Source organism: Pinus tabuliformis, chromosome 7 (assembly GCF_031772625.1).
Source record: "Pinus tabuliformis cultivar Carrire ecotype Pingquan chromosome 7, CPIR1, whole genome shotgun sequence".
Taxonomy (NCBI): Eukaryota; Viridiplantae; Streptophyta; class Pinopsida; order Pinales; family Pinaceae; genus Pinus; species Pinus tabuliformis.
Genome location: NC_142293.1, coordinates 216383175 through 216407471, shown reverse-complemented (window position 1 = coordinate 216407471; position 24297 = coordinate 216383175). Strand labels below are relative to the sequence as shown.

At 42.9% G+C, this 24297-nt stretch overlaps 1 protein-coding gene across 2 annotated transcripts in view; it reads left to right on the top strand.

The window, feature by feature from the left end:
* Positions 1 to 1695: 1695 nt before the first annotated feature.
* Positions 1696 to 24297, top strand: part of LOC149246620 (pterin-4-alpha-carbinolamine dehydratase 2, mitochondrial-like) — a 151434-nt gene continuing 128832 nt past the window's right edge. Inside the window, exon 1 of one of the 2 annotated variants that reach the window (XM_089455726.1) lies at positions 1696 to 1911. In XM_089455726.1, the coding sequence (XP_089311852.1) occupies positions 1780 to 1911 (132 nt within the window). In that variant the 5' untranslated portion in view covers positions 1696 to 1779. The remainder of the gene's footprint in view (positions 1912 to 24297) is intronic. The other variant, XM_089455725.1, reaches the window with a different exon arrangement.

The window sequence follows — 24297 nt, the reverse complement described above, 5'->3', positions numbered from 1 at the left end:
CTATAGACTAAACAACTTAAATCAAGTTTTTAAAAATTTATGTGAGATGTTGGTTAAATTTAACAAAAAAATGTCTTGAAAATTGCCATTTTATCTATTAGTTAGACTACGCGTGTGTGCCCACACACACACACAGATATATATATATATATATATATATATATATATATATTTAACCATGATGAATTGATAACTTGTTGGAGTAATCTAAGCAAGGTTCAAGATCAAACCTTTTCACTACCATTATAACACTAAGAGTATATCTAATAATAATCTAATTTTAAGGTCATGGCCAAGACAAACATCAATTTGGTGTATGTGATCTCTGGTTTGTAATATAAGGGACTCACCTTTATGCAACTGTCTAACTGCTAAAGTCTTGACCCGTCATAGTAACGCCAAAAGGATAGGTGTCTCGTTGGAGTCTGGGATCTCGACTCCAGTTCCAGTGGTCTCCGAACGTCTTAGTCCTAGGTTGAACTATTAGTTCCTGATGCATGTGGCTTGCGGGCTATCACATATATCTAGGGAGGTTGCTAGTTCCCTATCAAAATTTATCGTTGAAAATATAAGTGACCCACCTTTATGCAACCATGTAACTACTAAAATCTATAAAAATATACATACTCTACCAACCTCTAAATTTAAACTTAAAATCTCTCGACATAAAACACATATTCTCGACCATTAAATTTAGTAAATAGAAAGAAATTCTTTTAACATCCACGAGGCTAAAGATAGCCTATGGGATAGATTGTTTCTTCATCTGCTTGATGTATTCAACCCTTTTTCTGTGAAGCTTCACAATAAATGCTCCCAACTTCTCGACAAACCCCTCACTAAATAGATCATTCCAAGAGCTAGCTGCCAGCATATCTGCATAACTTTCCTTGTTGCCTTTAAAGGCCTCACATTCTAAAATGAAATGCTTTTCTGTTTCCACTTTTCTGGAAGAACAAAAAATGCATACTCTTTCCTTCCACACTTCTTTTGGCCTTTTCCAGCGCCATGTTTCAAAACATAGTTGATGAGAATTAGTCGTTAATTGAGCAATACGAATTTTGGCTCTCCAAGAGATATTGACCTCTATGTATGCTTTTGGTTGATGACTATGAATGAGATTAAACACTTCAATATAATACTTTTTTTTTTCTTCCTAGCTCCTTATCCCAAGTACATTTGTGGAACTTATCCATAACAATTTTTTTTATCTTTTCGTTATTTATAAAACACCTATTCAAACACATACCCCATTTAATAAACCATTTGTTATTTTACTTGCCTATCTTTAAGAGTAAACCATATCTTTAAATTTTTATAATTCTATTTACAGATATGTAATGTTTGAAATATCTATTTACTTCTCTTCATTGGCTCCTTTTCAATACCACTTAGCAGAATTTTTGTTTTTTTCATTGACATTTTGTGAATGCCACGTGGCACTATTTTTTTTAGCTTTTCGTTATTGACATTTTTGTTAATGCACGGTGGTCCTTTATATGTCGTCCTCCTCTATTTCAAGGATATGCTAATATATCTCTACGGCTAAGTTTGGGAACTCGCAAATAGAAAGGACAATTTCAAGATGGGTATGCACTGCGGGATTGAAAAGGTGGCTCACCTAGGCATAGAGCCTTGGATCAGTGAGAAACGTCTTATACTCAAAATGCATGTGGCCCTGTCAGCAAGCATCCGTGCAAAAACTGAACTGCATAGATTCCCTCGTTCGTTATCCATTGTCCCTATCATCGATGTACATATAGCTAGTATTTCTTGAAAATGAAAAATATGGCGATGAACTTTGTGACGAAACGCAGCTTATTATCTCCTGCCTTTCGCCTCCCATTACCAGCAGCACAAACGAGCATGGCTCTGCTCTGCAATCGTCAGCTTCATCTGCACTCTCTTCAGGTAACCTTCTCATGTTAATGTTTATTTTTTTCTACCTTTCAGAAGCCCTATGTAATTTATCGGTTTCGCAATTCCATCGTCATTTCTGTTTCACATTGGAATTAAAGAAATTAAACTCCGGCTTTACACCCTTTTGGAACGCTTTTGCCAAACGGAACTAAGCAAAACAGAACATTTTATGAGTTGGGTGCCATTTGAGCTGCTAGATATGACAAACAAATTACAGAGCTTCGTGCACGAGCCTGTTAATAATTTCTTTGGCTTTAATGTTTTTCATGATCCAATTTGGATAACAATATGTATAGGGTTGCAAAAACAAAAAGGCAACATCACGAGGTCATAAAGAAACACAAATAACTGCCCTGTCAAGACTCAGACAGCCAAAAACTGATCAAAAAATCTTTGAATGTGTAACAAATCCATCATGATCTAGTAGTAATGACAAAATCATGGGCACAATTCTGCTTAACATAAACCCATGAGATTCACTTAATTTCTGCCGCAAGGGTTGCGCTGGAAATAAGCATAATCATCATTAAATTCAGCACAAACTGCCACAACTGCAGGGTCCGGGTCATCATCTTTAGGTTTGGGCCAGTCGTTCATCTGTAGAGGTTCGTTCAAAACTAGCGGTCCGCATTCATTGGTCTCCTCCGCGGGTGTTTTGGCCACCTCTAAAATGGCCAACGGGAAACATGGCACTTAATCATCATTGACAGTCAAGCAGTGCCATAAAACTGACCAGGCCATCTCTGTCTCTGCTCCTCCTGCTCACCCACTTGCCCGCCTGCACTATGGTGGGGCTTGCATTGGCTTGAACCCTGACAGGATATCTAGGAGGGTACCTTCGACCGGGATCTGGAATAATCCAGCAGGATATGCCTCATAATGTAGAGCCCTTTAGGGATTTCTTCAAGCATAGGTTAATTAAAAAGTTGTGCTTAATCGCGCATACTGAAAGAGTTCTTATCTTTTATTTTAGTGACAATCTTATCTGATGGTTACTATTCAGAGATAAAATGTTTTTGTTGGTCAAAATGATACATGCATGCATTGTGGCCACAGTGCATCGGTGATCTGCCAGGTTAATTAAGATTAGGCGATTTTGGTAGAATAACAGACTTACGAACAAAAAGGTCCTCAAGCTAAAACACAATCAATTCATTTATCTATAAAAACTTAGAAGACCTGGAACAAAATATGCTCAAGAAAAATTGAGAAAACTCTTTCATAGATTTCCTCTCTTGATTCAATGCCTCCCTTACATTCACCGTACTTGTCTGGAAGAATTCATTTCAGTTCCTTAGAGAATTTTCTTACTTTTTTTCTAGTGTTTCAAACTTTTTATTAATATATCACAAACTGTACATGACATTTAATACAAAAGTGGGCTGCATAGGCAGGCCATCACAAACACTCTCTAGAGGAAAATAATACCTTAATAACTATTTATCTGCCAACATTAAAATATCAATTAACAAAGCACCTGCCAACAGTGGCTTGTCTGGTTGGTGGATGTGGGTAGCTAATATGGTCCCTACTAGGGCTAAAGTCCTATCAATGACATTCTCATGCTTGTGCTTCTGCTTGTGGATGTACGCCAATGCACACAACAGTAGTTGGGGCCAGGTGCAAGTCCTATGTCACTTTGTTGGAACAGATACCCCCCACTTGCAGCTTCAAGGGCTTCTAATCAAAAGGTCATTGAATTGGTGTGAGTTATTTCTCTATCATGCCAAATATGGGCTTGCTAGCATTATTCTGACAAGATGAAGCTAGTTTAAGTAAACCTAAATCACCACATAGTGCAATACCAGAAAGAGCATATGTACCAATATTTATTACTGCCATCCTGACGGGTGCACCAATAAATACTGAAATGTACTCAATCAAAAGCACTATTAAGCTATCATCTTGTCATCATTTGTGGCTCTTGCCAACTTTATCAGCACCTCAGGCTCAGGCACATTAACCTTCGACCCATCATTTTCTTGCTTCAAAGGTGGGAATTTCCTTACTAAAAGATCAAGCATTTCTTTAATTATCTCTAATACAGGGAAGGCTATTTCTATCAGTTATTATTGCCTCTTAAACGTTAATGACTCTCCTTTTCTGTAATCTCTAGCCAGTTAAATTATTTCTATGTTTGGGGGTCTATCTCACAGGCATGCCCTGCACCATCTACAAAATTGTTTTGTCTTTCCTTTCTCCATTACCATTATTCTGAGGAGTATAAGAGTAAGTTTATTATCTGTGGATGCCATGGAATTTACAGTACTTCTAAAACTGTTTGGATTTGTACTTGCTTCCCTTGTCTATTGCCAGTTCTAAAAACTTTGATCTGGTTGCCACTTTGCCTTTCAGCCATACTTGAATTCTTTGAATGTTTGAAGAGTCTTTGATTTGATCTTGAGAAAGTATACACACTTTTCTAGAAAAAATATCAGTTAATATCATTAAATACTTTGCAGATCCCCATAATTGTTGGAATTACGGGTATAATATTCACATCGGTTAATAAACCCCTTGAGATCAAACCCATCTATCTCAATACCTCTTAAATCTGAGTCTGACCTGGGCAAAGGGAATCTCAAAATCCTTCAAAATGAAAAGACTCATTGTAGAAATTTCTGCAAAATGGCTTATAATGCAAAACAAAATTTTCATGTCTTTGACTAGAGGATTCCTGGATCTTAACCCTGTGAATTTCAGCTTAGGGGTGTTATGAAATAGAGTATAAAAAAGCAGTGAAAAGATACAATATTTCACTCTCTAACAGCGCAATCTTCTAGGCAATCCAAGGAGAAAAATACTGAATTGTCTAGATAAATTTTCCGCTCTTAAGGGCAGCATATCACACATAAACCAGATCTAAAAATTCACTTACAATAGATATAATGGCAGAAGAATAGCCCTTAGGTTCTTCAATGATGAAGTCAAATCACTCTACAAATTGTCCATTTGCTTATATCAAATAATCAAGGCATATATAGCTGTAAATAACAATACCTGAAGAACATATATGGCTGAAATCCAAATATGAAAATTGCACAAGTTTTGGACATTTGAGCACTTCATTAATTTATTAATATGATTAAGATGAAGTTAATGTAGATACCATAGCCTCCTCTCAAGGCTAGTACAAACCATTAGCTCTCCAAAACCCTAGCTAGGTAAAAATGATTAAGATGAAGTTAATGTAGATACCATAGCCTCCTCTCAAGGTTAGTACAAACCATTAGCTCTCCAAAACCCTAGCTAGGTAAAAATGAAAACCCCTAGATCAACCAAGGAGCTCCAACATACTACAATCACTTCAACAAGTCTTGCAAGGCAAGATGTCCTTTTCTCTTCTTCTTCACCAAAGGTAAATCCCTATTCCTAAACTTCCAAGGGATAAACCCTAACCCTAGACTAAGAGATGCTCCAAGATGCTCCAAGAAGACGATGAAACCTTAGAGACTCCAAGAGAGAGAGATCAAGTACAAAGGAAGCCCAAGAGAGAAAGAGAAGACGAGTGGGCACTCCTCAAGATCACATCTCTATATAATGAGTGAATGATATGAATGCAAAGGACTTTCACCTTCATATATATATATATATATGCGCGATGTAAGGGAGGCCAACAAGACAATGTTGGCCTAAGCCCTTACAAGCAACCTACAATGAGCTCACGTAGGCCCACGCAAGTGAAGCGATCGCTTCAAGGGTACTCATGTCATGCTCTAAGGTGATGTCTTACATAATTTGAGCTCTAAGTTGGTGTAGTTACTCGATTTGTGTCCACACCTCACCATCCCAAGCCCCATGGATTTTGTTGCTCCTCCTAAGCCATATAGTCCAATAGTTGAACTGCCCCTAAAAGAACATTATGGCATCCCATGTTTCCTTAGCCAATTCCAAGCCTCCATCTAGGAATCCAAACTACACCGTGCCATATTGGACTGACTGGACGCTTTCCTTCAAGATGCACATAGCGCAACACTTCTGATCCATAGATGGTGGGCCTATGGCCTATCTATCTATCTATCTCACTAAAAAGTAGGAAATTACATCAACGTTTATCAAAAGTCACACTAGTGTCTCGTAGGGGAGGTCAGACCACAACCAAAACTGCACCCTTTGAAGGGATACTAGAGATAACTGAAAACTAAAAAGACTAAACACCAAACAAACCTATGCTGAGACATTGGCCTATCTAGCCAAATAGATAATCCACAACAAAATGAAAACCATAAACTTGATCCATAACATAGTCAGGCGAGCGGTTCAGACTATAAGCCGACAACTGGAATTGGGTCAACTAGATCTGCAGAGGAACTAGCAACTGCTAGAGTGATCTTGAGGTGCTGTTCAACCTTGGCTAGTCTATGATCTATTTGTTCCAACCTGTAGTCGTAATGTTTCATGTGGCCATGCATATGATCTAGGGTGTGTAGCAGGTCCCTTCTAGATTTCTGGTTGTCCAATAACATGTGTTCCAAGAGAATTTCATTTGCCAGTACAAATCTACTGTCTGCAGATACTGCTTGGCTTTGCGATGAGTATTTCCCGTATCCCGGATCCATGTTGTCCACTCTGCCAACACTGCAAAGTCTGAAAGGGATGTTCTTGGTAAAAATATAAGGGTACCAAGGAGGTGTTTCCTAGTGCATTAGCCTTTTTGCCTAGAAAGACACTTTAATTACCTTTTTGGCATGTGACTTTATGGGTTATATTAAAGTGATGAGGAAAAAGTCACTTTATGTGGTACATGTACTAGGTACTTTATATTAGTGTCACTTTATGTCTTAAAATGACTTTATGAAAAAAAGTACTAAAGTACTTTCTAATATTAAAGTCACTTTATATTTTTAAAGTAGACTTTATGTGGAGAAAAAGTATAAGGTACAAAACTAAAGTTATAAAGTGACTCCTCATTAAAAGGGAGTCAAGTGAGGGAATTATATCCACCATTGATCTCATGGGTTTAGATCCAACCTCAGCCCTTGATCAATAAGGTTAGGGTTCTCCTATTTAATGAGAAACAAAAAGGGTGAAAAGGCAGGAGATCTCTCATTATTCTTCATGTGCATTTGGAGAGGAGGAGAGAAAAGCTAAAGGTGGAGAATAGCTAAGGGAGAAGGGTTTCTACAGCTGAGAACACCATTGCTACAGCAGGATCGAGTTCCCTAGTGGCTAAGTTCAAGCTCAAGGAAGGCAGAACAAAATTCTAGGAGATAGCCAGAGCTATTCTGTACAAATTTGAAGGATAAAACAAAGGTTTGGTTGAAGAAATTTCGTGGCAGAGGTTGAGAGAAATGTTGCACACATTTCCAGGTAGCTAGTCTGACTTTTGTACACAGCTCAGGGTACCTGTAGCAACCAGTGCAAATCTCAGGAAATATATTTGCTGACAGCGAGCACAAAAATCAATGAAATGAATGCAGACTTGTCAGTGCGAATTTTTTTAGGAGGTCTGTGCATTAAATAACTGGTTGATTGTCCCGAGTTTCAAGGTAGTCTGAGTCATTTTATTGGCACAGATTTTCAGGAAACAATGGATTGTTCAGTGCCTCGATTTCAGAGAAATTCTAGCTGTACAGTGACCCAGAATTCAGTCAGCAGAGTACAGTGGAGGCTCACTAATTGAAGAGAGAAAGCAAACTGGCTGTGATACTCTTTCCAATGGAGATAAAGTACAATTTTATAGTATTTATTGCTGTAAACATTTTCTTGAGAAGAAGCTAATAATATAATCCTCCTTAAACTGGTTTTCCCCTTGTGGGTTTTTCTAGGGTCATATTAAACCAAAAGTCACTGTGTAAATTCTATGTGTTCTTGTCATTGTTTACTTATCAGCTGAAACGATAATGAAAAATGTAGAGTAGCTTGTGTATGTTTCAAATTAATTTGAATTAAGTTTTATATCAGCTAACAGTTTGGGGTTGAGGGCATTAAACTTTATGCTAAAACCTTGAATTTGGGAGGGCTATAGAACTCAAAATTTCTACATGGTATCAAAGCCTATGAGACTACAATGACACCTTCAGCTGACAAGAAAACCACCAACAAGCACTTCTTCTACTAAAACTGTGAACAATGGACCTAAACTACCTTCAGACACCTAGAGTTTGGTTGTTGAAAGGAAGGCAGATTTGGGGATTTTCAAATATGAGATTTTGTGTTGGCTGTGAGGGTCATGGCGATTGGTTTGAGGGTGGAGGACAGATTGAGTGGGGATGATAACTTTGGCCCTTAGAAGGAGAGAAATCTGCGCAACCTTCCACTGATCCTCTTCAGTTGGTTGACTTTAACAAGTGGAATGTGAAGGCAAGGAGATTCATTCTTGATGCCATCAAAGACCACCTATTCCCTCATGTGATAGGAATGAAATTTACCTACGAGATGTGGGATTACCTAGTCACACTACACCAGAGTTCCAATGAGAATAGGAAGATGGTGTTGAGGAGGAAGCTAAGAAGCACCAAAATGACCAAGACTTACAATGAGGCCTCATACCTCACCAAGATCAAACAGGTGAGAGATGAGTTTGCTGCGGTGGGAGAGGTTATCCCGAGGACCAGTTGGTCAGGATGACACTAGATGGTTTCACCAAGCAGTGGGATGGATTCATTGTGGCCAAAGAGCATTTTCCAGACTAGAGAAGGATGTGGATTGATTTCATCCAGGAGGAGTGCCAAGAGTAGAAGTCAGCGTGGTGGACCAGATGAGGAGGAGGTGTTGCCCTCACAGTGAAGGGCAAGAAGGCCAAAAGGGGTCTTTTAGTGGAGCCAAGGAGCAGAAGGGGTAGCAGAAGGCCAAGGAGAAGGACATGAGCAAAGTGAAATGCTTTGCTTGTGCGAAGTTGGGTCACTATGTTTTTCAATGTCCCAACAAGAAGAACAAGAAGAAGGGCATAACAACTTTGGCAAAGGTGGATGAGTTCGCCTCTAGATTTGACACGGAGTTTGCCTTAGTGGCGAGCCTAACCACTAGTGTCATGTCTTCTGATATGTGGTTTGTAGATAGTGGAGTTTCCCGTCGTATGAATGGAGTGAGAGAGCCTTCACGAGTCTCACAGACGATGATATTGACTTGGAGGTTGTGCTTGGAGATAACTCCAAGGTTAGAGCAGTTGGAGTGGGGACAATATCCTTTCAGAGGGATTTATCACTTCCTTTGAAAGTGACAAATGTTCATTATGTTCTAGGGTTGAAGAAATTGATTTCAGTGTCTAGTATTAAGGATAGGGGGTGTGTAGTGGTGTTCCAAGGAGAACCTGGACAGGTGCTTATATATCCCAGGGGATCCAATATCGAGTCTGCTAGAGTGATTGGAGTCTGCAGCGGGAATGTGAAGGCAAGGAGAGTCATTCTTGATGCCATCAAAGACCACCTATTCCCTCATGTGATAGGAATGAAATTTACCTACGAGATGTGGGATTACCTAGTCACACTACACCAGAGTTCCAATGAGAACAGGAAGATGGTGTTGAGGCGGAAGCTAAGAAGCACCAAGATAACCAAGACTGACACTAAGGCCTCATACCTCACCAAGATCAAACAGGTGAGGGATGAGTTTGCTGCGGTGGGAAAGGTTATCTCGAGGACCATTTGGTTAGGGTGGCACTAGAGGTTTCATCGAGCGGAATGTGAAGGCACTAGATGGTTTCAACAAGCGAAATGTGAAGGCACTAGATGGTTTCAACAAGCGGAATGTGAAGGAAAGGAGAGTCATTCTTGATGCCATCAAAGGCCACCTATTCCCTTATGTGATAGGAATGAAATTTACCTACGAGATATGGGATTACCTAGTCACACTACACCAGAGTTCCAATGAGAATAGGAAGATGGTGTTGAGGCGGAAGCTAAGAAGCACCAAGATGACCAAGACTGGCATTGAGGCCTCATACCTCACCAAGATCAAAAAGGTGAGAGATGAGTTTACTGCGGTGGGAGAGGTTATCCCGAGGACCAGTTGTTCAGGATGGCACTAGATGGTTTCACCAAGAAGTGGGATGGATTCATTGTGGCCAAAGAGCATTTTCCAGACTAGAGCAGCATGTGAGTTGATTTCATCCAGGAGGAGACCAGGAGGAGTGCCAAGAGTAGAAGTCAGCGTAGTAGGCCAGATGAGGAGGAGAGTGTTGCCTTCATAGCGAAGGGCAAGAAGAAGGCCAAAAGGGGTCTTTTAGTGGAGCCAAGGAGCAGAAGGGGAAGCAGAAGGCCAAGGAGAAGGACATGAGCAAAGTGAAATGCTTTTCTTGTGGGAAGTTGGGTCACTATGCTGTTCAGTGTCCCAACAAGAAGAACAAGAAGGGCATAACAACTTTGGCAAAGGTGGATGAGTTCGCCTTCATATTTGACACAGAGTTTGCCTTAGTGGCGAGCCTAGCCACTAGTGTCACGTCTTCCGGTGTGTGGTTTGTAGATAGTGGAGCTTCTTGCCATATGACTAGAGTGAGAGAGCACTTCACGAGTCTCACAAAGGATGATATTGACTTGGAGGTTGTGCTTGGAGATAACTCCAAGGTTAGAGCAGTAGGAGTGGGGACAATATCCTTTCAGAGGGATTTATCACCTCCTTTGAAAGTGACAAATGTTCATTATGTTCTAGGGCTGAAGAACTTGATTTCAGTCTCTAGTATTAGGGATAGGGGGTATGTAGTGGTGTTCCAAGGAGAACCTGGACAGGTGCTTATATATCCCAAGGGATCCAATATCGAGTTTGCTAGAGTGATTGGAGTCTGCAGTGGGAGACTTTATAGGTTTATGTTTCAGCCTACTAGAGCCTCAATGGTGCAGACCAACAATCGTGAGTTTTACATATGGCACTGGAGGATGGCCCACTTGCACCATGGAGCATTCAGGATGCTGAGGGAGATGGTTACAGGCTAACTTGAGTTCAAAATTGAGCATCATGGTGTGCGTAGGGGGTGTGCTTTGGGAAAGTATACCAAGACACCTTTCCCAAGCAGTGACAATAGAGTAGTAGGTATCTTAGACTTGGTACACTCTGATGTGTGTGGTCCTATGTCTCATGTATCATTGAGCGGACACGAGTATTATGTGACCTTCATTGATGACTACTCCAGGAAGACCTGTATTTTCTTTCTGAAGACCAAGGATCAGGTCTTCAAGAGGTTCCAAGAGTTTAAGGCTCTTGTGGAGAATCAAACGGGGAAGAAGATCAAGGTGTTGAGATCAAACAATGGGGGTGAATATACCTCCAAGGAGATGAAGGAGTTCTGTAGGAGTGTTGGCATTGGGAGGGACTGCATAGTGCCTTAAAACCCCTAGTAGAATGGGGTGGCAGAGAGAAAGAATAGGGCCATAGTGGGTGCAACTAGAGCTATGTTGCATGATCAGAGACTACCTTTATTTTTATGGGCCGAGGCGTGTAACACTGTAGTGTATCTATGGAACAAGAGCTTGAACAAAGTATTGTGGAGTAAGACTCCTAAGGAGGCTTTTTCTAGGAAGAAGCCTGAGAATGGGCACATTAGGATTTTTGGGTGCCTTACATATTCTCACGTCCTTGAGGAGAAGAGGATGAAGCTGGAACCCATTGTGGTGAAGGGTATCTTTGTGGGTTACAGTGAGACCAACAAGGCCTACTGTATATACGTTCCTGCACTGAGGAAAGTTGTCTAGAGGCGGGTTGTGAGATTTGAGGAGGGGGCCTTGAGGAGGTCTCGGGAGGTTGTTTGGGTAGAGCAGTAGACTCCTCAGCAGGGAGCCATACCACAATTATCAGGATCTTCAAGTGGTACACAATGGTCAAGAGTATCACCTACTGTTGGGGTGACAGGTTCACAGAGTCTAGTATCACTAGGCACAGGATCTTAGAGTATATGTTTACCGCAAACCACAAGAGGGGCTTCCTCATCAGGAAGAGTGGAGGAATTTCACATACCAGTTGAGGGGGCTACTGCACCGAAGAGGAAGCCAAAATGGCTTCATGAGACCCTGAAGGAAGCACACGATGCAGTGGGCAAATCTAAGTGGTAAGTGAGGGAGAGTGGACCACCAGAGAGGTTGGGTGGCTATTTGGGAGATGTTGTGGACACTGAGCTAGGTATCTACGAGGAGGCTGCTAGTCAGCATATCTGGAGGGATGCCATGGTGGAGTATGCCTCCATCATGAAGAATGATGTGTGGGAGATAGTGCTGAGACCTAAGGGGAAGTCAATAGTGACTTCCATGTGGCTCTACAAAATCAAACATGTTGCAAATGGCAGCTTGGAGAAGTTCAAAGTTGGTTTTGTGGTGTAGGGTTTCTCACAGGTAGAGGGAGTTGATTATGAGAAGACCTTCACATCAGTTTTTCGTTATACCTCTATTAGAGCCGTGATCTCCATAGCAGTTGAGATGGATTGGAGGATTCACTAGATGGATGTGAAGATTGCCTTTCTCAATGGGGTCATACAAGAGGAGGTGTACATTGTGCAGCCACAGGGCTTTGAGGTGCATGGGAGAGAGTCTCATGTGTGTAGGCTTAAGAAAGCCTGATATGGACTAAAGCAAGCACTGAGAGCATGGTACAAGAGGACAGACTCTTACTTGCAGCGGATGGTTTTCCAAAAAAGTGATGCAGATTCGAACCTATAATTTATCATGGTCGGTGACTATCCACTCATTTTGGTTCCATATATGGGTGACTTGTTTATTATAGGTGAGGGCAGACTCATCCAACATTGCAAGTGGGACCTTGCTTCAAAGTTTGATATGACAGATCTGGGATTGATGCATTACTTTTTTGGGGTGGCAGGAGGATGGGCATATCTTCATGGGCCAGGGCAGGTATGTAGGGGACATACTAATGAGATTTCGTATGGAGGGTTGCAGGCCTATGGCTACTCCTATGATCACCAATTGGAAGAAGCTGCATGCTTCAGATTCGGAGTTGGTGAACCCCACCTTGTATCATTAGTTGATTGTAATCCTCAATCTGGCAGCAATACCTCTCTTCGGAAACAGGTATTCGGAAAGCCTGCTCCACGAAATCCCTCTCCAGCACAATCTGAAGCCCAACGACAACCCTGTTGGCCTCTGCGTCAGCCTGAAACCCTCTGCGTTAGCCTACTGAGGCTCTGCGCAGCCTCTCTGGCTCTCTGCGTCACTCCTGTAGCCTCTGCGTGGATGAAGCAGGCCCTTTCTGGCACTGCGCAGTCTCTGCTGCCTCTGCGTGACTTCCTCTGGCTCTGCGTCCGCCTCTCTCTGCTTCTGCACTGGTCTCTCGGCATTGTCCCTGCCTCTCTGCCTCGTACTCACTACCCCTCGCTGTAATTGATCACTGATTCTATCTCTCTTAGCAAACCCCGCTCTAGAGAATAGAATGACTGATCACTCTGGTGTGTTCTCCAAGTGACCCTCAAGCCTCCTCTTATACTTTTCTCGTTGACAAATCAATGGCCGAGATTAAGTCCCTAATCGACGGCTAAGATTAGATCTGGCTTGATCCATGTCTTTTGGACCATTCTAACACAATTTTATATTAATTCACATTAATATTTTAATTTCCTTAAGTTTAGACTTATGGATTCCATTAAAAATATTAATTATTTTAATATCTCCCTAATTGTTTAGAATCTGCCCAAACCCTTTCTGGGTATTGGAGATCTCATGTGCCCTAACCTCTCCACCAAATTTCGTGGCTAGAGCACATCTGATGCTACCCCAAATCAACACTCCCTCTTAGCGAGGACTATGCTCTAGCAATACCCCTTACTGAGTATCACCCTGATTATCTGACATTGGTCCCTATGTTGATGCCAGGCCTGCTGCCCATCATCCTCTGCACTGCTGCATCCTGTACTGCTGCCCATATCTCTGGCACTACCATTGCTGCATCTGTACGATAGCTCCCTCTGCATCCGTGCTGTTGCTCATGGCCCTGCCACTGCCACCGCTGTGTCCGCACTGCATCTCCTCTCATCATGCTGCCCATAGCACTACCACTGCTAACTGCTGCACTGCAACTCAGTTACTGAGAAGTAAGTAACTGATCTCCCAACTCTGACCTCTCTGTTAGGCTAGAGTACTCCTGATGCTGAAGCTCCCTTTGCCACTGACAAGTGCTCCCTCTCTGACCTTTGCGCTGCTGCAACAACTCCCTGCATCTCGCACTGTTGCACACCTCTCTGTGCCATCCTGCACTGGTGCAACACTCCCGTGCCTCTCGCACTGTTGCAGCCTGCTAGCCTCGCGCTGTCTTGGGAATTCTGCACTGTAGCTCTCTCTGTCGCTTCATCCGCATTTGTCTCTACCCACATCTGCCAGTCCTGCTACTCCTCTTCGAGGCTCTCGTAGCAAGGTATAATCCAAGAGGTTGGGTACCTCAAGGATCCTGCCCTCATAACCTCTAGTCTCTCTGACTACAGCTCGATGTCTCACCACTTCCGCTCAAGTGGTGTGTGTGCACTCATGGCACAGTCATCGTCTGTCTCCACTTCCTTCTTTGTCCTTGCTGGTGCTGCATTGGTCTCGGAAGCCTCTCCCTTGTTCTTCTTCCTTGGACACTGGGTCGCATAATGACCAAGCTCCCCATAGTGGAAGCATTTGACCTTGGAGAGGTCCTTCTTCTTCTGTTTCTCTTGCTTTCCTTCAGATGCTAGGGCAACATCCTCCTCCTCCTGCTTGACTCTGATCCCCTTGCCGCTGCTTCCCGTCTTGCTTAGCCTTCTGATCTCTTCTTGGCAAAGAGTCGCCCACATTTCCTCCCAATGTGGAAGGGTTGCTCTGCCTAGTAAACTCTGGATAAATACCTCCCAATATTTTGACACTGCGTTCAGGGTTGTTCTCACCATCAATTCCTGATCTGACGTGGCCCCTATGGAAGTCAATTGATCCCGGATCTCATTCAATCGACTGAGGAAGGTGTCGATTGGTTCTCCCTTCTTCATCTGGTATGACCGCAACTAATTTTCTAGTAACATCCTTCTCTGCACAGAAGTATGTTGGTACAATTTCTTTAGGGCCTCCCACATCTCATTTGCCGTTTCCTTCTCGGCAATGTGTGGTACTACATGGTCCTTGACCCCGTCAAGGATGATGCTCTTGGCCCTCGCCATTGCCTCCTCATACTTGTCATTATCAGTTGGGTCAATTGGGATCGCTATCGTCCTCAAGGCGAAGTGCTTGACACGATTTCTGTCAAGTATGGATAAGATTCTGGCTTTCTAGACTACGAAGTTTGAGGCTCTGTCCAGTCTGTCCTGGTCTCTTACTCCGTGTAGTGCCATGCTGCTCTTCTACTTCCCTCTTGGAAGTTCTCGATGTGACTCCCTCTGAGCCTTGATTTCCCTCCTGGAAACCCTTCTGCCGATGTCGAGATGCCCCCTACTTTGATCGTCTGTGCAACTGCACCACTGATCCGGATTTCTTGGCTAGAAACCCTCGGTAGCAACTCCCTCCTCCTTGGCCTTGCCTTGTTAGGTACTGTTCTGACTACAGTACCCCACCAACTCCACTCTGCAACTTACCCACAACCTCCTAAACCCCAGCAACCTGAAGGTGAGAGCTCCTAGGCTCTGCGCAGTCCTGGCACCGGCAAACTAGCTTTCTCAGCGAACTGTGTCAGCCCTCCTGGCCTTTGCGTGAGCCTGTCCTTGCCTCCTCCAGCCTCTGCGCAACTTCTTCTTGGCTCGAACTTGATGACGTAGGCACTGCGTCACCCCTTCCTTGCTGCTTTGTTGCTAGGAACAACTTCTGTCACTCGGGACAACTGTTTTTTGCTGCTGCTGCTCTGCTCTGCTGATGTCCTCAGTTCTCCTGTGATCTGCAACCACGCTCTGATACCATGTTGGAATTTCTAAGTCTGACACGTTAGAAACCCTCCATGCACTTTACTGATTTATTCCTACCTACTTGTTCTGTTAATTAACAAGTTATTTACCATGTAAATACTGAAAATAAATACAAGTCCATGCTCAACACATTACAGATCATCAACTGAAGGAAACAGAAACAAGCACACAATTGACACTGTTATTTTTGGACTAACGTCCTCGTAAAAACCCAATGCGGGAAAACCGGTGCAACTATTTGAGGGTTTTATTATTAAGTGACTCTTTTCTGAGTACACTAGGTGCCAAACTAGCTAACCTGATAGAGATAAAAAAATATGGCAGCAATACCTCTCTTCGGAAATAGGTATTCAGAAAGCCTGCTACACGAAATCCCTCTCTAGCACAATCTGAAGCCCAGCGACAGCCCTACTGGCCTCTGTGTCAGCCTACTGAGGCTTTGCGTAGCCTCTCTGGCTCTCTGCGTCACTCCTATAGCCTCTGCGTGGATGACGCAGGCCCCTTCTGGCATTGCGTAGTCTCTGTTGCCTCTGCGTGGCTTCCTTTGGCTCTGCGTCTGCCTCTCTCTGTTTCTACGCTAGTCTCTCGGCACTGTCCCTGCCTCTCTGCCTCGTACTCACTACCCCTCGCTGTAATTGATCACTGATTCTATCTCTCTTAGCAAACCCCGCTCTAGAGAATAGAATGACTGATCACTCTGGTGTGTTCTCCAAGTGACCCTCAAGCCTCCTCTTATACTTTTCTCGTTGACAAATCAATGACCGAGATTAAGTCCCTAGTCGACGGCTAAGATTAGATCTGGATTGATCCACGTCTTTTGGACCATTCTAACACAGTTTTATATTAATTCACATTAATATTTTAATTTCCCTAAGTTTAGACTTAGGGACTCCATTAAAAATATTAAATATTTTAATATCTCCCTAACTATTTAGAATCTGCCTAAACCCTTTTTGGGTATTGGAGATCTCACGTGCCCTAACCTCTCCACCAAATTTCGTGGCTAGAGCACCTCCGATGCTACCTCAAATGAACATTCCACCCCAGTTACTAGATGATTGACCACATCTTCACACTTCGAGCCATTATTAAGAAGGCTTGTCACCGCTCTTTGAAAGTCTATTGTTGCTTTGTAGAATTTTGGAAAGCATTTGATATTGTGCCTAGGGAGGCATTATTCTAGAGGCTTCGAGACATTGGCATATCTGAGACCCTTCTGGTAGCCATTATGAGGCTATACGAGTCAATTTCAAGTCGCCTTAAGATGGCACATGGTCTTTCTGACCTTATCTAGAGTATCATTGGAGTAAAACAAGGGTGCCCCCTCTAACTAACCCACCCTCTTCAGGGTTTACATTGATCAGCTGTAATCTTTTCCCCATGAGCATATCTAGGAAGGGGAATGGTTGCCCTCTACATCAGGTGTTGATCTCCTTGTTCCTTTTTGCAGATGACTTGGTCTTGTTGGCATCTACTCCCAAGGGATTGCAAAGACAGATCGATGACCTGGCCAACTGTTGTGACCTTTGATAGTTGATGGTCAACCTAGGTAAAACCAAGGTTATGATATTCAATGCTTTGAAGAAAACTCTAATTTCGGGGGAAGTGATAGAGGTCACCATATCTTACATCTACACGGGAGTAGAGTTGACAGGACCTTCTTTTGGTATTCGACATGCCCTCTAGCCTCGAATTAGCAAAGGGTATGGTTTCGTAGCCCTTATTGAGAGACAATGCTTCTAGAGTCAGTTTTAGGACATCTCATCCAAACTCTACCTCATGGACATAATTATTAGACTCATGGTCTTATATGGCTCCGAGATCTAGGGGTTGAGCTTGGTAAAGAAAGATTGGCCTAGATGGAGAAGGTCAAGACCTTGCTTCTCAGGCACAAACTTACAATCCTTCAGGTTGAGTTTGGTGCCCACCCCTTTTGCCTCGATGTCATCTTTCGCTTGGTTTCTTTCCTCTACAAAGTCCGATATTTTAGAGATCTAGTTGTCAAGATAGACTGGTACCCATACCTTGCAATTTGTTTCTCGGAGGCTCTAGCTTTGGCTCACCCCTTAGGCTGGACACAAGGTTGGTTCTTAGATGTTTCTCGACTTCTCTAGACATTGGTCATCTCCCTAGAGCGTCTTCCCCCCTTTTGATTCTGCCTTGTTGTACTGAGCCATCTTGTGCCACCTATATAGGTACTGAATTAGTCCATCAAAGAGGATATCTATAAATTGTACATTTAGGTCACTTGGAATCCCCCCCGATGGGCCTGGGCTCGAAGATGTCTTTCTACCTTGAGCATTTTCTGGAGTTACAAGATGGCATCATTGTCTCTCCTCACACACGCACAGACATTGAATGCACTCACTCAGGATCCCTTTACGCCAACTTTGGGTTGGTTCTCATCAACTTCGAGCGGATACTGACCACCATATACCAAGATCTGATAGGATTTGCCAGGTTTGTGACCTTTGGGAGCCAGAGACAGAGCAACACCTCGTTTTTAGATGACCCCTATACTGCAATATCAGAGGGTGCTACTACTGCCTCTATAGAGAGTCAAGAGGATCCCTCTTAACGTTCTTCTCATATCCTAACCAGATATGCCTATCCCTCTTCATCAGGGAGATACTTAGACACAAATCTCAGATCCTGCATACTCGTCTAACTCGGCGATGATTCCAACGATCACATCATACTTTCAAATTGATTCGGTTGATTGAAGCAACAAGTGACGAGTTGAACTCCAAAGTATTTTAGATAGTAGATTAGTGAGACCTCGTGCCCCCCCCTCTTTAGGAGGCCAATTGGTATCCTCGAGATCATTGCGAATGTGCCAAATACCGCATCGGTTCACTCACATCCAGAGTGTCAGAGGGATTAGTTCCAGGTGGTTCGTGAGCTAGGTGGCCCCCCGACATACTCCTCCCTAGCCCTAGCATAGAAGCCAATGATTTATTCAGAGCTTCTTTCCTTTGGCCTCAATTGCTAGGAGTATCCCTTGCGCCTCAGATGCTAGGAGTATCCCTTACTCCTACATCCCCCAGGATTGTGCAACCAAACACCTTGTTGGATCCAGAGGACTCCAATAGCGAGCCAACGCCATTGTCACCCCTCCCACTACTAGTTATCAGACTTAGGCATTCTTGACATTATTGACCTCCAGCCCTAGACGTATTCACTTAGTCTTCTAGAATCTACATTATTGGGGGGATTTGATCTAGTTACATACATGTTTATGAGGCTGTCCTATTTTTGTATCCTTCTTTACTTCATTTAGCTTGGGAGGTATATCTGCCACCACAAAGGAAGTCAGGCCGTAGGCCTATAGGTGAAGATGAGGGCTATAGGGAGGCCTGGTCAATGTTGGCAGAGGGATGAAGGTGAGCAGGGCATGCTTAGCTTGGAATTTTCCATGAGTTGCAGTTGCACTACCACATTGTACTCGTACTAGATGTATCCATTAGTCCCATTGACCTACTTTTGTGGTCATTTGTTGGACATTAATAACGCTATTTTATCTTATCTTATCTCAAATGCACACTCCTCCTTCTTTTGGTCTCTGCCTTGCCTAGTGTTCCCATGTGTGCTTCAACTTCTTCCATCTTTTCCTATTTATGCTATGAAAGAGATAACTAATCTCCTAAATCCTAACAACTAATTTCCCATATCTTAGCAACTAAGCTCTTTAAGCCTAGCAACCAACTTATCTCAATAATGAGCTGTACAACTAAGATTAGAACAAATCTAACTGACTAATATTCTAGAATATATTTAGATTTCTAAGACTAGGAGTAAGTGGTCACTAGGAGTTGTCTTGAACTACTTCTCTCACAAGTTCGCACTTAACTTGTGAAGAAGCTCTTGCTTGAGCTATATTTCTCAACAATGAGGTGTTTGAGAATTTCAGGGAATTCAAATCTCTAGCTGAGATTTAAAAAGGGAGACAAGGATGCTTCTTTTGATGCTCCTACAATACAAATTGGGGTCAATGAGAACCTTAGAAATGACTTTTGTCTTGCTCCAACCTCGTACTGCTTCTATATGATATGGTCATTTCTACCCTCTTGCGATGGATGAGTAGTTCAATGATGATGATGTGACTTATTGAGTGATCCATCTACTCCAACTACTCTTACTTTGGCCAAGTCAAGGCTTATGCCCAAGTGGACCATGTCCATACTTACATATGTTGATTTTCTTGTAGGCCCATCAGATGACCAGTGAGAGTCTCCTTTGCATTAGCCCTTATTTCCATGGTCAATGACATGTCCATTGAATTGCATCTGTGTCATCCTTTGTCGCTTTGAAGCATAGTTGCTGCTATGATGACTCTATAGGGTACCTAAGGGAGTGATATGGCGTTTGATGGGGAAGATGATATGGCATGCCTTTTTTATGTGGTTTTTATCAACATTAAGGGTGCATTCTTGTGATGTAATACCTTCTTGTCATGGTCCCCTATTAAGATTAAGAGGTGATGTTAAAAACTGGCGTATTCTTCACATTAGGCCAAAACCAACATTATTTGTAATTTTATACTATATTTCAAGGTTTGTTGAACTCAATGAAGTCCCAATAACCCCTCTTAGGGAAAGCACCTTACCTCATAAGCTGAGTATTAATATACATCTCTTATTCATATTTACACATATTGTGATTCGTTAACGAGGGACTTACAACCCACTCACTTCACCAGCATGGATCCTTTGGATTAGTCTCTTCTAAGTTTTTTTCTCAGGCTTGTACAAAGTGCTTTGTCTTTAGAAAGGCAACTAGGCCTCTATGCTCTGCTTTATACAAGGATATCAGTTCTCCTCTGTCTTTTTGATCATTGTAAGGTCTTTGTTGTCAACGACCCTTGCTCTAGATGATTGGCCAGTACCTTCTTTGTACCTGAACACTGGGATCCATATGACAATGCAATAAAAATAATAAGTGATACTTCTAGTGAGTAAAAGAAAAACCACTATGCCAAGTCTCTAACTCTAAATATCATGCTTTTGTGTATGCCAATCAATTCTCTACGTTGAAGTTATGGGCAAAACTCTATCACTTGTATACTCTACCTTGTTAAATCCTGAACCTAGCACTTGCCGATTAGTTCTTAATAGATTATTATAGATCTACTGAATAAAGAACAAATAGTTTTTTAACACAATTATTTAGCGGAAGAAAAAATGTTAACCAATTTCAATAACATGTGACACATCCAAATGTTGCGCAATCAACAGTTCTTGATTTACTTAATAATCTAGACCTACTTGGGCTCCCATCTTGGGATAATGGTCCAACTAAGGAAAGTACATTTACAACATCCCTTGGATTTGGCCCAGCTAATTAGGCTCTAGATCCGTCCTTGAAGCTTGGTTGATCTGGATCTCCAATTTTGTATCCCTGCACCTTCTTTGGACCCAACACACTTGAGTATCCCACTCCTCACTTGAGAAAGTCCCTCTCTCAATGGCTTGTGCTGTTGTATGCTCTGTCCTTCTCCTCTAATTAGCCTTGCTTTTATAACTTTTCGTTGAGCTGAATCCATAACCCTAATCTTTAAAATGATGGATGGTTGAGATTAGATCTTGCCTTACTCACTAAAGTAATCCATTTTTTCTAAGTTTCTTTAGCTCACTAGCCAACATAACTAATTAAGTGCTTTTCCTAAGACTTAGTCTAAGTTACAATAACAACTTACTCAATACTTGAGCAAGTGTCCTAAGGAAACTCTAGGCGACTTCTTCACGGTTGGACTCTTAGGCCTATGCATAAGTAACTACTTGAGCTGCAAACATCAATACTCCCTCTTAGCAAGGAAGATACTTCTGTCACCTAGAACTAGCTTTGATCCTGGAACTACATCTGCTGCCATGGCTGCTTCCTTTGAATTGGAAGCCTTTTGTGCCACTTGGTGTAATGTCCCTTTTCAATAAATTTTGTTAAGGGAAGAATTACAACTTTGCAATTTTGAAACCAACACCATTTTTGGACACCAACTTAGGAAAAGTGGGTCAAGAATTTGAGTTGGTGTAATGTGGGGGCCATCCTCACATGAAATACACATCCCTTGAGGAAAAAAGTCGATTTGGCTAAGGGAGGTCGAATATTTGGTGGAGGGGCCCACAAAGGGAAGGAAGTAAACAAATATAAATAGGAGGGCAACTATTGGGACCGTTTGATAACTTGACGTTTACCAATGTTGCTCTAGCTGTTCAGCTGAGTCACAAGCGCTATTTAGCACCAACGTTTTCCAAGGAGAAAACTCATCCTTTTTTTGGTAGACCTTGAGTGCCACCCTAGGGAGGTATTTCTAAATTTTGTGGGGAGGGAAATTATGGGAGATTGTGGTGCCTTTCAGCGTTTTTTATCAACCAATTCGTACTCCAGGGAGGACGCAGGAGCAAAATTGTACCACTTAATAGAGTGAGTTTCCAAGGAAATTTTGGTTGGAGAATTTTGGAGGAATCTCATTAGGGGTGGACCAACACTTGTGGGAATTTTTAGAGCTAGAGGTTGCTACTTTGAGAGGGTCGAATTTGTCATCTTTGGGCCTGCGCAGGGGGTCACTGGGCAGAAATTCGTGGAACTGGGATTTTCCCTCTTGAGCCGGGTTTTGGGGAAGAAACTCTCTCTCTCTTTTGGAGACCATTTTTGAAGCATTTCTACAACAGATTGAGGAGTGATAAGGGCCATCTACAACAGTTGGGATTTTGGGGGACATAATTTTTGACAAGGGGGGCGTAGCACAAAAATTGGGTAATTCTGGGAGGTCGGAATTAGCCCAATTCCTTTCTAGGTTTTGCCGGACTAGCCTCAAGGAGAACACACCTAATTTTGCAAAATTTTTGGAGGTGTTTTGACCCCTCAAACTCCAGTTTATCTACAACAACAGAGCAGGTAATTTTTGGGTGCAGCGTACAGCTTGTGGGAGCCATTTGCGTGGAAACTTAAGCTATCTTCACCTAAGTATTGCTTGGTTTCATAGCAAGCCCAAGTGCACACTTTCCACCACCTATTGTAATTGAATTCCAACACATTATCAATAAAATGGCTCAGATTTCTTGTTGCTGCATTGTGGGTTTTTAATTTGTGCATGCTTGTTTCATTCTACAAAATTTTGTGCTTGTTCATATGCTGTAGCTAGTGCATGTTTTTGGTATTCTACTGAATATTTCCATTAGGAATATTACAATGGTATCAGAGCATGTTCTTGGCTAGTGTGGGGAACAAGAGCAGGTGATGCCACCTAGATACCAAGGAGTGGTTTTCTAGAGGGGCCATGGAAGAGGAAGAGGTAGAGGTCGTGGTAGAGAGGGAGCACGAGACCCACTTTCAGATACCGAGTTAGAGAACTTCAGAGAAGGCATAGAGAACCAGGAGAACTTAGAGGGTAACAAACAACCTAGGCAGGGAGGACAAAACCAGGTCATGGAGGAGCTACTGAGGACGAATCAATAGATGTTGAGGGAGGGCCAGTTGATGATGGACATGATTCAACAGATGATGGGCTTGCAGATGAATGGGAGGCCAGAGGCAGAATCCCATGGGGATGGAGGTTCCAGAGTAGGGGGAGGAAGCCGTATGTATCAGCCCATTTACACTCCTCTGCGTGGCCAAACAGGGCGTCCTACTATTCCCCATTTTGTGGATGATCCAGAACCGGAGAGAGAACTTGACCCAGCTACAGATTTGGTTAACTTAGTTGCATCGGGCATTGATGAGTATGAGGGGTTAGACCCCAAGATTAGGAGAGTGATGTCCTTTGGGGAATACATCCACCTCAAAGAAAGACACACTACTGGAGTTGGAACGCACTATAGAGGGGATCGTCGAACTAGGAGGTGCAAAAGATAGCGGGGAAGGTTACACTCCCTAACTTTGATGGGTCGGCCAAGAGTTCGACCAGGGCATGGGTTCAGAAGCTAGGCACCTACTTTCACCTGAACCCCATGCGGGATACTGATGCCATCCTGTTTGCTACGCTACATCTAGAGGGGGATGCACAAGAGTGGTGGTACCACGGGTTGATTACATTGGGGCACATTCACATCACCTCTTACACCGAGTTCACCAAGAGACTGATTGAGAGGTTCGAGAGGAAGGACCTTGAGCTACATTTCAGGGAGTTGGCCCACTTGAGGCAGACAGGCAGTGCAAAGGTCTACATTTTAGAGTTCCAGAGGCTGGCCATGATGGTATTTGATATCTCGGAGGCTCGATTGATTATGTTGTTTGTGGAGGGGTTTTATTGAGCCACTGCATGGATGGGTGAGGGCCTATAAACCCACGTCCTTATTGGATGCTATTTCCAGGACCTGAGACATGATTGATGCAGTGCCCAAGACCAGGGCCTTCGTACCCACGAAGTCCACTGCTCCTTAGGGAAGCCGAGACATTCACCCACCTCAGAGAGAGACTGGACGCAACCAGTTGGATGATGAGGCTAGGAGGGACCTCAGGAGGAGGAAGTTGTGCTTCACATGCCAGGAGCCTTGGGCACCAGTGCACAAGTGTACCAAGGGCAAGGCCCATTACATTGAGGTATACTCAGATAGTGAGCTAGAGGAGGAGGTGGAGTTATAGGGGGGCCACGTGGATGG